This window comes from Megalobrama amblycephala, linkage group LG1, assembly GCF_018812025.1.
Source record: "Megalobrama amblycephala isolate DHTTF-2021 linkage group LG1, ASM1881202v1, whole genome shotgun sequence".
NCBI classification, from domain to species: domain Eukaryota; kingdom Metazoa; phylum Chordata; class Actinopteri; order Cypriniformes; family Xenocyprididae; genus Megalobrama; species Megalobrama amblycephala.
The window spans coordinates 64,987,523-65,001,698 of record NC_063044.1 but is presented as its reverse complement, the minus strand read 5'-3'; the positions used below and the strand labels follow the sequence as shown (position 1 = coordinate 65,001,698).

Genomic DNA, 14,176 nt, shown 5'->3' with positions numbered 1-14,176 from the left:
GTATTTAGCTTTTTCTTTTGCAAGAAATAATAAAATGAGAATAAGGACTGCCCTCAAACTCTGATTCTCTGATTCTCTATTGTCTCGGTCTGTTTATTATAGAGTGAGAATCCATTTGGGGTATCAGAAGTTGGTTGTCAAAAAAGATAGATTTTTATAAAGATATCCCGACAGACTTTACAAAGTCAGTTAAGGTTGTCAACCAGTCGCAACAGAGAGGGCTGTGGGAGTGCATTAGCAGGCATAGCTGTCCTCTGAGGGTGAAGATATCAACCAAGCCTACCACCCAGGTTGGCTTGGTTGATATCTGAACCATAGGCTTAGGAGGTACGGTAGTATAATATAATCTAAGAAGAAAATATTATACGCCTACCTGACTCCTCCTGAATCTATAAACCTTTAAAAGAAGCTGAGTAATATAAACAGAGGAAGTGGCTTGTGACCAAAATAGTGTTACGTAGTCACAGTAGAAACCACCCAGGGGGTGACGCAGCACAGACACAGTGTAAACATGCATCTGTTGACTCTGTTGGAGTGTGTTGCAGCCATCAAAATCAAAATTTGTTTATGTTCACAAAATACACTTAAGCTGGTCAGTGAAAACACTGAAAATCTTTTCTTTGTACTTTTGTCAGTTAAATAAATGTTTAAGAGAATTAACAAATCACAGATTCTTCATTTTATTGCATTTTACAAAATGTCCCAACTTTTCTGGAAATGGAGTTTGTATATATAAACCCGCTCGACCAAAAAAAAAAAAAAAAAAAAAAATTGTTTTCTCTCAAGATGCACACCAGTAATGTTTTTTTTCTTAGACACATTTATAAAAGTTACTTAACTGAAATAAGGCCTAATCCTAGCTTAGTCTAAGCCCTGTCTGTGAAACCAGGCCTAGGTTCTTCTAACCCTAATTGATGGAGTGTGTAGATTATCATTTCTTAAACAACCATGCAGGAATATATTTTACATTATTTTACATTTTAAAAGAAATAGTCTACTGAAAAACTGGTATAAGATAAACTGAACACTTCTCAAGCAGAAAGATTTTTTTCTTATCTAATGAGTTTGAAGACATTTATAGAATGTCTATATAGAAGCATTCTCGTAACATTTATTATAACTGAAATGCACTCACACACATGAACTAACAATTCAGACACTTTACAAATGGGTTTGTTTTAAACAACTATAATAGGATAGATGTAAATTTTTCAGAGCCAATTCTGCAACTTCACCACTATTAGTGAAACATACCCTGAGACATTATCAAAATAAAAGACACAAACATAAGCAGATCCATTTTCAGTTGGCAAAAAAGGACTCTGTGTCATCGAAAGTAAAAAAGTAACAGCATGTTCATAAAATACAATGCCTGCACTGTAAAAAAAATGACTGATTTTACAGGTTTTGGAAGTGAAAAATAAGTCATTGTATAATTTATGGTGAAAAACTGTAAATTGACATTCCCACAATTCCCTGCATGACAGATTTGATTTATTTTCGTTTCTTAATTTTTTCTTAATCAGTTATATACATTAGGGTTTTATGTTACATCTAATGTTGTTAAATTAGAGTTTATAGTATTTAAAAAAAAATTGTGTGTTACCATGATGGTGTTTAGTTTTTGTGTGAATAACACTGTGTGTACCTTGCCGCTAGCAATTTTGGGCCCTATAAATGAATATGAGGTTGGGGCCCCTACCGCACCCATTCCGCACCAAACATACAAGTCAACCTAGCTATCCAAAATCATTGTCTGCAATTTAATGATTACTTTTGCTATTGCTTTTGACCTCTAGATATCAGTATGTAGTCAGAGACCTACCATGGCTGAAGCTAGATGATTTATTATGCAAATGTAAATGTAATAGAAAAATACAGTACAGTAATCATATATTTATATACATACATTCTTAAACAAAAACAATTATTTAGTCAAAAATTCAAGAAGGTCCATATTTTAAAGCTCTTTCTAACTTTTACTCAGCCTTAAAATAACAGTTCTTGTAATTGTTAACTATAGCATTTGTTACAATAAGGATACAATTACAGGTAAGGCCATTTTTTCTTTTTTTTCTTTTTATAGCATTTGTTATGAAAACTAGCAACACAGTTTAGAAACTATAGCTACAACATGCCACAGCTGTAATATAAATCCTTAGTGAAAAATCTATTCCTTAGTGAAAAATCTATTATTGCCACAATAAATACAATAGAACGTGATCAATTCTAGTAAATGTGGTCTTCGTGTGTTTAAAAAGCTTGCAGGATGATGTTTTCCCCTCTTTTCATCAGTCATTTTTTTTTAGGCTGTTTTAGATCATGTTCGACTTTCTCTGTAGCGTTTACTATCGTTAATAGAATCCAAGTGGGTGGCACATTTTGAGCGAGCCGGTGAACGCGCCTACAGTGATTAGCGTGCCAATCATCCAAAATCAAACAATTGGGCTTCAGTCAGTCAAGCTCCGAACGTGCGACGTATACAATAAATTAATAGCCTGATGATTCTACGTTTCGGTGTTGGCGTTCAGAATACCGGCAACATGTGAGAAGTGCCGGGGTACTGCGTACTAGTGAGCACTGACTGTTACTACTAATAAAACTGATCACTGGGGGCCCCAAAAGTGCATGGGCCCTAAGAATAGTCTTAACTTCTCCCCCCTTAGCGGTGCCCCTGATCATGTGACTCTCATCACCACTGTGTTATTGATGGTTGTCAGTGTATTACAAAAGTACAAAACAGGTATTAGTACTTCATTAGGTTGGTAAATTAGGTTGGTAGGTTGGAAACAATTTTTATTTTTTACCGTATTTTTTTCTGGCAACCACAGCTGCCATTTTTTTTTACGTAAATTTCACGGGATTTTTTTTTTTTACAGTGCAGTACAGTACAGATGCAATAGACACAAAAAACATTTACAAAACATGTTCAACTATTTCATATTTAACTAATAAATACTCAAAGATGAATATTCACCATTTTTAAATACGCCACATTTACATAAGAGCTGTAACGAAATCTGACTGAAATGTTTAGTTTACTTAATACTGCAACAACTTAATACTGCCACTTTTGAAACAATTCAACAACCAATATAAAATTATTCAAGTAATTTGAGGCAGAAGACAGACATTTTTGAAGTCTTCAGTCTCAGGTAGTTGGTTTTTACTCCAGAGGAGCTCATCTACTGCAGACAGAGAGCATAAAAGTGCAGGAGAAATGTAGAAGAGTCTGTGTCTCATTACGGTGTCTGTGAAAAAGCAGAATCTGGTTCAGACAGATTCTCCATTTCATGAGTCTCTGACTTCTGTGATTAAAAGAAGACATTGTTATTTGGCAACATCTGAACTCTATATGAAGACGTCAAAGCTTAGACTGCAGATGAGTTTATATCACACATAATTATTGTGTCACCATGAGTTGAGGGCTTTCTGCTTGATCTGAGTTCCTTTGATCGTGTGTAGATCTGTATTAGAAACACAATTACAGTTTTAACATTGATATATACACAGATGAAGGTACTGTTTATACAAAAGAGCGGCATTGAAATCTGAACTTACTCAGTTGTATCAATCTTCCCTGTGTGACAGGAGACATTAGAGAGAGAAAGTTGTTTAAAATGTTAATAACTGATCAAAATCAGAACCACAGCAAGTAAATCACACTCTGTAAGGAGTAAATGTTTGTCTCATTTTATCAGCTGTTGAACCTCCTTTATTTCAGTAACTGTTTGCATCTGTTACAGATCATCATTTGCAGGGGCTTTCACACTGGAGGAACCTTTTCATAGGTCCTACAACTATTGGCAGAAGTACACAGATTTTGCCATGTTCGCACCGCAGGAACTAGGAACGATTTTAGTTCTAGAAACTCCTTATAGGGGAACTAAATTAGCTCCTACTTCACAGTCGGGTCTAAACCTATAGGAACTATCGGTGACGTAAGTGTACGTTGATTGGTCAAACTCATGTCAAACACCGGCACCCGGAATTTTTAAAAAGCCGTGTAAACATATTTGCTTCACGAATGTGGAAAACAGTGATAACTGCATTTAAAAAGTGTTTCTTTAGATTATTAAAAAAACACACACACACACACACTAAAGGCCTATTTACACCTGGTCAATTCATGCATTTTTACTTATATTTATAGCAGTCCATTTTGTTAAAACTGTTCCATTTACACTTTGCCACATAAATGTGTCTCTGCAAAATGAAAATAAACACAATCTTCAATTCCCACACTACAGTATATGCAATTTCAACAGAGTTTATGTCAATGAAAGCAACTGATATGAGCTGCATTTTATTCATCATCAGCTAATTTCAAGATCAAATACCACAACAGAACAGAGAGCAGCATCAACACTGTAAAAAGATACACTGTAAGATCATTTAGTGTCGCTACTTTAAATGAAGATGATTGTGTGTTGAGCTTCAGGAATCTTTCAGTTTCATTTCCAGCTGTTTTCTTCATATTTGTGGCGATGTGTGATGCAGAACCAGAAGCATTTACACCTGTCCAGTTTCATCAGGAATGTGTCTCAAACAACCTTCTGAAGTGGTTTGAGTGACCAGATTTAAATCTTGGTCTACAGTAAGTCTTTCCATGATCAGATAAACATATAATCAGAGAAGTGTAAACACAATGACCAGGTGTAAACAGGACCATGGCTCTTTAAACACTGTTATCTGAAAGGTTCTTTGTGAATCAAAATTGGTTCTTCTATGGCATCAAAAAAATAAATAAATATATATTTTCAAGAGATTATGATCAACATTTAAGGGTATCTTACAGCATTTCACAAACCAATAATTTTGCAATAATGTATTTTGAACAGATTCACTGGATTTTGACCACTTTTTAACCAAACCTTTTTAAAAAACTCACACACATGGATCATACTGTCATTCCTGAGTTTGAGTCATTATTTAAAATGTGAACAGCTGGGACATTTGACAGTCAGTCAACTCTGTCTCCTTTAACAAAGATTTTAATCTCTCTCCCCATCACTATCCTATCACTTCTGTTCTTTACTATGTAATAAAGGGAAAAAATACAAATAAATGATACTTACAGAACGCATGCATTTGTAAAACCAGGCAATACAAGGCAAAAACACATTCGGAGGGGAAGACAAGGACTCTCAGATCCTTCACAATACGCTCACCGTTTCCTAAGAATTAAAATGAAGAGAAAGGAAGATGCATCAGACATTTGAAAGCAAAATGGTAAAGCATTTTTTAGTAGTTAACTTTGTTCAGTTCATTTTCAGCATGCTATTTGCAAAATTAGATAAAAATGGTGTGATGGTAAAAGATCTCCATTATATTATATTCACTCACGTGCTTTCAGGATCAGTTCTGCTGTCAGTGTAACAGAGTTCAACAAAACAAGACCAACTGCTCCAAACATGTACATGATTTCATGACAGAGATGCACTATAACACACACACACAAAACAAACACAATCAAATCGTTGCATTAATTAAGCAGATCTCTTTTCGATGAAATATTAATACAATTTTAAATTAGGACTCGTATTAGGATTGAGTAGTGTGTATTTACATGCATGTGATCCTTGTTGGCTCGTCTCAGTCTGTTGTTGTCTCTGGACTCCTGAATTTTCTAACTCATCTGTATTAAAACAAAACTGAAATCTGATTCATGTCAATGGATGAGCAGAAAATATGGATTTATCCTGGGATCATATCTATTCTAGAAATAAAATGCAGTAACATCAGCAACAACAACAACAACAACACTATAGAATAAATCAAGGTGGTCCAGTAAAGGGAGACAATATTGTAAAATTTTAAAATACTCATAATACAGTTACTTTTTTAGTGATTACATGATTACATAATATTCACACAATTATTAATTATTGACTGATTCTTCCTGATTATTCTATTTTTCACTAAAATTGTTTTTTTGTCTGTTGCTTTTATGTTCAGAAAGAACACAGAACACGAGGAAGCCACACAGCATCTGACCACTGCATTTATAGAAATCATTTCACTTTTAAGAAGTATGCAAAAAATGCTGTTGATAACAGAATAGAATAAATTTGAAGACTTATATGCTAAACTGCTTCACATTTTTTCAAATTTCATTTTTGTCTACTTACCATACCCCATAATGGCAAAACAAAAACCATATGTAATAACTTATTTAATATGTAGAACAAATTTATATATAAATATAAAAAAAAGATCTGTCACATTAGCATTAGTAATCAGAAATAAAGCACATCTTGCAGTGATTACAGCCTCAGGTCTTTAGATTATGATAAAAGAAGCTTTGCACACCTGGATTTCTGTAAAACTTGACAGTGGAAAGTGAACATTCAGCCCAGTCTATGGTCCTGATAGCTCTGGATCAGGTTTTCATTATGGATATCTCTCTGTTTTTTTCATCCAGCTTTCCTTCTACCCTGACCAGTTCTCTAGTCCCTGTCGATTATAAAAAGCCTCACTTCATGATTCAACCTCACCGTTGGGATGGTGTTGTGCAGGTGATAAACGGTGCCTAGTTTATTCCAGACATGATGCTTTGAATTGAGGTTCATCAGACCAGAGAATCTAGTTTCTTAATAAGAGTCCTTTTGGTGTCATTTTGCAAATTTCAAGCAGGTTTTCATGTGTCTTCACAGAGGAGAGGCTTCTGTAGAGCCGCTTCACCATAAAGCTCAGATCAATGAATGTTGTAGTGATGTAGTCGTTTCTAGATCTCTGAATCTTTGCAAATTAAAAATATTGTGGCTTGGCAAACGAAATCTACAACAACCTTAAAGAATCATGTTGCATGATTTATTTAAATATCCTCCTCTCATAAGTTTTGCATCTGAAAGGAAAACTACAGTGGCAAATATAACTGTGCCCACACTTTTTCATTGCTCATCTTTCACAGAGTGTCTTTAGTAAATCCTGACTGTAGTTTTTTTTAACTCCAAAAAGAGGGTTTGTGCTGATGCAAGCTGTTAATGTAATGTAAATCTGACCACAAGTGTCAATGTGATATTTCAGTTTTTTTTCTTTCAAAATTAATCACAACTCTGGTTCTTGCTTTTTCATTATGATATATGGAGTGTAGATTGATGTGGGAAAAAAAGCACTTTAGCATAATCCTGAAACATACCAAAATGAAGGAATCTGAATACTTTCAGACATCACAGTTCTGTCTCTTCACAAAAACCCCATCATGACCAATAAAGTGATCAAGAAATGAAAACAATGTGCAGTTTAGCAAGCGCAAAGTCTAAAGGGTATATCTGCTTTATATAACTTAATTTTCCTTTTAATAATATAAATAATGATTTATACATTTTATATAAAGCTTTAATTTGCTCATTTGCATATATAAGCAATCACATCACAATAATCCAATTTCTCAGCACCATATTTTTATGCCCTTTTATAAATATTGGGATAATAAAATACATTGTGATCATTGTAATTCAGTGATAATACCTGTCATGCTGAATTCATAGACTGCTATCATCCTCAGAACTTCAAGAAAAACAATCACACAGATCCATCCCATGTACTCTGTTGATTAAAACAAGCACTTTTGACCAGCATGCTTTTTTTGTGATTTCCCACAACAATTTCCACACTTTTACTTTTGTACAACAACAACAACAACAACAACATTCTCTTTAAAACTCTACATATACATTAAGTTTTTTTAGATGAAAATGAAAATTACAAAAATAAAATAAGTAGCATACCTTTCTCCCTTTCCAATATGGTTAGATGAATATAAATCACAAGGCCAATATCCAGGAGTGTTATTATTATTATCCAAAATAATGTTATCCATCTTTGGCAGAGACCTGTAAATGAAAAGATGACCATCTGAATTCATAAACTTTCTCAGGTCACATACTAGAACTGATCTCAAATCTGACAGATCAATTGAGAAGAGTCGGCATGAAATCAAATTTGAACATTTTTTTTTAATCGTAATGAAAAATTTCATAACTTCATCTTCCTATTTTTGACTCACTTGATGTCTATGACATATGCACTCACAATCAGATATGCCTCCATTCAGTTACACACCACTATACTTTTCACAATACAACCAACAACCAATGGATAAAATCAAGTCCCTGAATTGTTGTCTTTTATTGTGGCGACCAGGGCGGGCGAGAGCCGTGAGGGAACGGCGCGAGGCCGGTGGCGCGAGAGTTAACGAGCTTCACCTGGAAGGCGCGCCGGCCTTGAGTCTCTCACGGAGGAGCTCCGGGAGCATAAAAGGAGGAGCAACGACAGTGAAGGACGAGAGAGGACCAGGCCTGGATATTATTTTATGTTTTATTATGTTTGTGTGGCCGGCAGACGTCCGCGAGGGTCTGCCGGCATTACTTTCATTTTGTTCTGTGTTTGTTTTGTTTTCTTTGTTTCTTTTTTTCTTTGTTGCTCCCGGAGCTCCTGCATGAGAGACTCAAGGCCGGTGCGCTTCCCAGGTGTAGCTCATTAAATAGCCATTTTTACGGTGGCCGAGAGAGCTCAACGCACTGCAAATGAAGAAAACACATGTAAATAGAAAAAACACCAGCAAATAAAGAAAACATCTTCATCAGTTTGACAACACATGCGCTGCAAAAGTCCACAACACATGTAAATAGACAAATGCGCTGCAAATAGGCCTGCTCATAATGCACATATGATCAGAATGTTAACAAACAATAGTACGTCAATGTGTTCCCTTATAACATTTTCATTGTGGTCTGAGCCAGTCCCGGCGCCAGGACAAACGATTTGGGGGGTATTATTTTGCGTTAAAAAATATCATTAATAAAATATTAATAATGAATAATACATATTTTTAATAATTTACTTGATTTTTATGTCTCAAATCCCAGTCAATTATTCACTGCAGAAAGTGAAACTAAAAACAAAAGCGAAGAGAGCTCTACCTCAACATTGTCACAGATCCCCTGTCTCCCTGGACTACAATTCCCAGCAGCCTCCTGTTCTCCACACCTGCACTCACTTCCCTCGTCTTCTCCCCATCATCACTCAACACCCGCACCTGGACTTGATTATCCTCACTGCCTTTATATTGCACTCACTCCCTTCACTCCTCATCCGTTCTCTGTTTTGTTAAAGTGTATGTTTGGTGTTCCTGCCCTGTGTTTATTAAAGTAGTATCTATATTTGTGGAAATCCGTATCTCCCTCATCTCTACACCAGCTACCTGTAACAAATATGTTCTGATAACACTATTTAACCTTAATTTATTTCTTAATATTTCTCTTGTGGCCCGTACGTATTGAAAAAAATGAGATGAGATGTAGGTGTAACAAGTTGTTGCTTTTTTTTTAATGAGGAGTTATCTAATCTTATTACAGCACATCGGTTATGCGTGATGCGCTATAAATTATTGCGGGGCAAATTCAAATATTAATTTAATTCTAAAAGTAGCATCATCATCATCATCATCATCATCATTCAGATCATCGCAGAAGGGCTTGAAATCACTGGGCCTGGTATGTGCTATTTGCAGCGCATTTGTCTATTTGCATGTGTTGTGGACTTTTGCAGAGCATGTGTTGTCAAACTGATAAAGATGTTTTCTTTATTTGCTAATGTTTTTTCTATTTGCATGTGTTTTCTTCATTTGCAGCGCGTTGAGCTCTCTCGGCCACCGTACTTTTTACTCAACAACAAAAACGTCACAATACAGCAGTTTCAACAGCAACCCCTGTTTCATGGTGACTTTAAATCATGGTTTAGCAAATAAATTAAGCATATATTTTTTATATACACATATTTCTATTCATACAATATTCAAAATTACAAATTTACACATACAGAAGGAATATTATTATGGGTTTTACTCTTTCCACACCTACACAAATACAATAATGATAAGAATATATTTCAGCATGTACTTACATATGAACTTTGATTGAAGAAAAGGTAAAACTGGTACACAGAGAAGCAGTAGTGCTTGAACAAATGGCATCATTACAAATTCTAAATTAAGAGAATAAGTCATAAGGTACTCAGGAGTTCTTAAACATGAATGTTAAATGGCGCTCTTAATGACTTCAATTCAGTTTTCACATTCATGTTAGCATGTCATTCAGCAGTTCTACATTGAGATGAAATTGGCTGAATTATAATCAACTGGATTTGTACACAGAAAAACAGTGTAAGCTGGTGGAATTTAAAACTACTTGTTGCATATCAGTGTAATTAATTAAGGGATCAGTATTCATGTCTTACCTAGAGAGGGAAGTCCAAATGAGAAGATCAACTGGGACAATTGACTCGAAGACAAGAGGAAAATCCCATTTAACAAAACTAAAAAAGAGAGAGAAAAGAAAACATGAACAGAAGAATAATTACAGGATTATAACTACAGTGACTGTACAGGAACCCGCTCTCTTTCTCTTTCTCTTGTTCTGCTTGGTTGTTCATTTTGAAATGTTTAAACACCTTTTTTATGATAGATTTCTCAAACACAGAGTGAGCACTGAACATCAGTTGTACAGCACTGAAAGATAACTGAAGTCTGCTGACTGGTTGAGATAAATATCTGTCACATGATGTCAAGTACTTTTTCTATTCTCATGACACTGGAAAGTGCAAAGATGGCACACAGCTCATATCACTAAGTTATATACTAGAGATTATGATGTGACAGAAACTATTTGGCCAGTATAATTCTGGTCACACAGAGCACCCATCTATTCATTTTCTATGCAGGGTCGCAGTAATACTGGAGACTATATCAGCATCTTGTACCATAGGGAGGATGAATTGATGACCAGTCCATCACAAAGCTAACACACACGCACACACACACACACACACACACACACACACACACGCACACACACACACACCTATAGACAAATTTGTCTTCAATTCACCTATCCTTCATGTTTTTGGATTGTTGGTGAAACTGAAGGACGCAGTGAAACTCATGCCAACATAGGGAAAATAGGCAAACTGAGCGCAGAAAGGCATCCTGGCTTTTAATGCAGTATACTGCTCAAAAAACTTTTTGATTAAAACAATGTGGAGATAAATTGAGATATAGATTAATGTTACACAGTTAAATGTTACTGCTGGGAAATGATCACAATAGTAATGCTTGCCCACATTGATGTCAATAATATGTAACTCATTTATGTTGTTGGTTTAAGAAGTAGAGTGTCAAGAATTTTCATTCCTTATCAACACTCAGTAACACACAGTCTATATTAAAATATATTTGTGACTATGTAAAATGGTGTATTGAGAGTGCATGATCAGAGTTTGTTCACCTAGAGTTTGGATGCGTGAGAAAAAAGCCCCTCTTGGCCGCTCTTGACTGGATAGCCTTATGAACTCAACTAAAAGTCAAACATTAACACACAGTTAGGCCTAAAAAGGAAACTTTCCTCTTATGTATTTGTTTACAATTTTTGGTAATTGTAGAATAAAAATAAATTTATATGAACAAAGCCATTGTTATGAACTACTTAACCTAATAAATCTGTGCTTATATACACTTAAAGGATTAGTCCACTTTTAAATAAACTTTTCCTGATAATTTACTCACCCCCATGTCATCCAAGATGTCCATGTCTTTCTTTCTTCAGTCGAAAAGAAATTAAAGTTTTTGATGAAAACATTCCAGGATTTTTCTCCTTATAGTGGACTTCAATGGGCACCAAACAGTTGAAGGTCAAAATTAATTTCACTGCAGCTTCAAATTGTTCTACACGATCCCAGATAAGAAATAAGGGCCTTATCTAGAGAAACAATCACTCATTTTCTAAAAAAAAATAAAAAATTTATACATTTTAAACAGAAATGCTCATCTTGAACTAGCTCTCTTCTTCTTCTTCTCTATTTGAATTCCAGCATTGTAGACACTGCTAAGCGTATTACTGCCCTCCTCAGGTCCAAGTTTGAACTAATTGTTATATAGTATTGAACTAGCATATTGTATATGACAATTTAGTTCAAACTTTGACCTGAGGAGGGCAGTAATACACTTAGCAGTGTCTACAATGCTGGAATTCTAATAGAGAAGAAGAAGAGAGCTAGTTCAAGATGAGCATTTATGGTTTCAATTTTTTTCAGAAAATGAGTGAAGGTTTCTCTAGATAAGACCCTTATTTCTCGTCTGGTATCGTTTAAAGCTCTTTGAAGCTGCATGAACTACTTAACCTAATAAGGAGAAAAATCTGTGTTTTCATCAAAAACTTTAATTTCTCGACTGAAGAAAGAAAGACATGGACACTTGGATGACATAGGGGTGAGTAAATTTCAGGAAAGAACCTGCCATTAAGCTTTAACAATGTAAGGACTCAAATCACACAGAAACTCTTACCTGCACTCAGGAGGAGACATGACAGCACAACATCTCCAAAGTATAGTCCAGAACCTACACGAGGTTCGATGCTTGTATCATGTGCACTCTTTCTCCATCCATATGTAAAAAGAACTGAGGAATAGATAAATAAATAAAATAAATTAATAAATAAATGTCACACAAGATAAATGATGTCCTGAGTGTGAACAGAACATATGTAAAGATGTAGTGAACTGAACAGTGTTTGTCAAACAGTTTCCTGAATTAAATAAGGCTAAACTGACTGAATCTGTACCAAGAAAAGTGAAGGTCACCTCATGTACATCATGATATTTTAGAAAAGGCAACAGTAAATGCAGTAAAGTATAAACTATAAAAAGGTGTAATCTTATTTTGTAATGAACAATATTTCAAACATTCAAACATTTAAAATTATGACACCCATACTTTCTGTTGTACTAATTAAAGCAGGATGCAGCCTGACAGAAATCACTGAAACAGATGCTCAGGAGAAATCACACTTGTTGTTGTAAATGGCAGCTAAACAAACAAAAAAAAAGCAATCCTGGGATACTAGACAGTTTGTAAGACTTTGAAGTGCTGCTTGTCTTTTGATCATTTTGAGTATTCAGGTTTGGACGACCAGATTTTAGAAAGAATGGTTGGGGTAAGAATTAACAGCTGCATTCTGCCAGGTCTACTGAAGTTAACAAATCAGGTAAAATTTCATAAAACGCTCAGAATAATGAGCATATGACCTCTGATATGTAATTTCAAGATTTACCCACCTGAATAAACAATGACTGTAAAAACAGCAAATTCACTTGTTATTTTGAAAGACCTGATCCATGTTTTAATGTTGTCTGTGGACAGAAAGGGTTGAATACACCAAATTAAGTCATTATATAATATTATTATTACATATCCTGTTCCATTACTTGTACTCTATATTTATGCAGTGTTAGGTTGTGTAGGACATTTTTTCATCAAACACTACAAATTTCCTTGACACATTCAATTCATGCCTAGAATACAATTAAAAAATAAGCTAAAGAAAATAAAACAAAGATAATTTCATGCTTCTGTATTTGACAATTTAATATATTTAACTGCAATAAGAATTAATCACTAACAATATTGTCATGCTAAGTCTTAATATGTTGACATCAATTTGCATTTTCTGATCTCCATAAGAATAAAAATAATAATAAATAATAATAATAAAAATGTAAATTCCTAACATACCATGAAGATACTTTAAATGAGGCAAAGCCCAAATCAACATAACAGGCCTCAGGATATAAAGAGCACAGCAAGTGACGGTCTCATGCAGAAATCCTGGAACAGAATATTCATTGACGGTTATTAAACAATATTGATAAAATAAAAAATAAATAAATAGATAGATAAATAAAAGTCCCATCATAAGAGAATAAACATAGTCAGCATTAGTCGGGGACACACATACATATATATATGTACATATATATACATGACATATATACAGTATACATATATAAATATACACTGCCACATATATATATATATATACACACATATATATATATATATATACACACATATATATATATATATATATATATATATATATATATATATATATATATATATATATATATATATATATATATATATATATATATACTACTACTAATCTCACCTTCAGTGAGACCCCAGAAGAAGAAGGCGATGGACATACAGATGTTTGGACAAAAGACCAGAGAAGAGCTGAAGGTTCCAGATTGTGCTTCTGGAGACTGAAGAGAAGATGCAGAATAATCACAGTTAAAATGAGCAAAAACACTTACAGTAACACATAAACAGTTAATC

At 34.4% G+C, this 14,176-nt stretch overlaps 1 protein-coding gene across 2 annotated transcripts; it reads right to left on the bottom strand.

Annotated features, from left to right (window-relative positions):
• Positions 1–917: 917 nt before the first annotated feature.
• On the bottom strand, positions 918–14,109 carry LOC125279860. Of its 2 annotated transcripts, XM_048209963.1 has the most exons (15): positions 14,007–14,109; positions 13,571–13,663; positions 13,114–13,188; positions 12,344–12,457; positions 11,289–11,357; positions 10,243–10,320; positions 9,910–9,990; positions 7,734–7,838; positions 7,474–7,551; positions 5,570–5,638; positions 5,347–5,442; positions 5,079–5,177; positions 3,562–3,580; positions 3,416–3,467; positions 919–3,308 (listed from the first exon to the last, which is right to left on the bottom strand). In XM_048209963.1, the coding sequence occupies exons 1-15, from the start codon at positions 14,041–14,043 to the stop codon at positions 3,243–3,245; spliced, it is 1,131 nt and encodes a 376-aa protein (XP_048065920.1). In that variant the 5' UTR covers positions 14,044–14,109; the 3' UTR covers positions 919–3,242. The 2 variants fall into 2 exon arrangements, with proteins under 2 accessions (XP_048065929.1, XP_048065920.1); XM_048209972.1 differs by lacking the exon at positions 7,474–7,551 and having other exon boundaries at positions 918–3,308.
• Between the last annotated feature and the right edge of the window lie 67 nt (positions 14,110–14,176).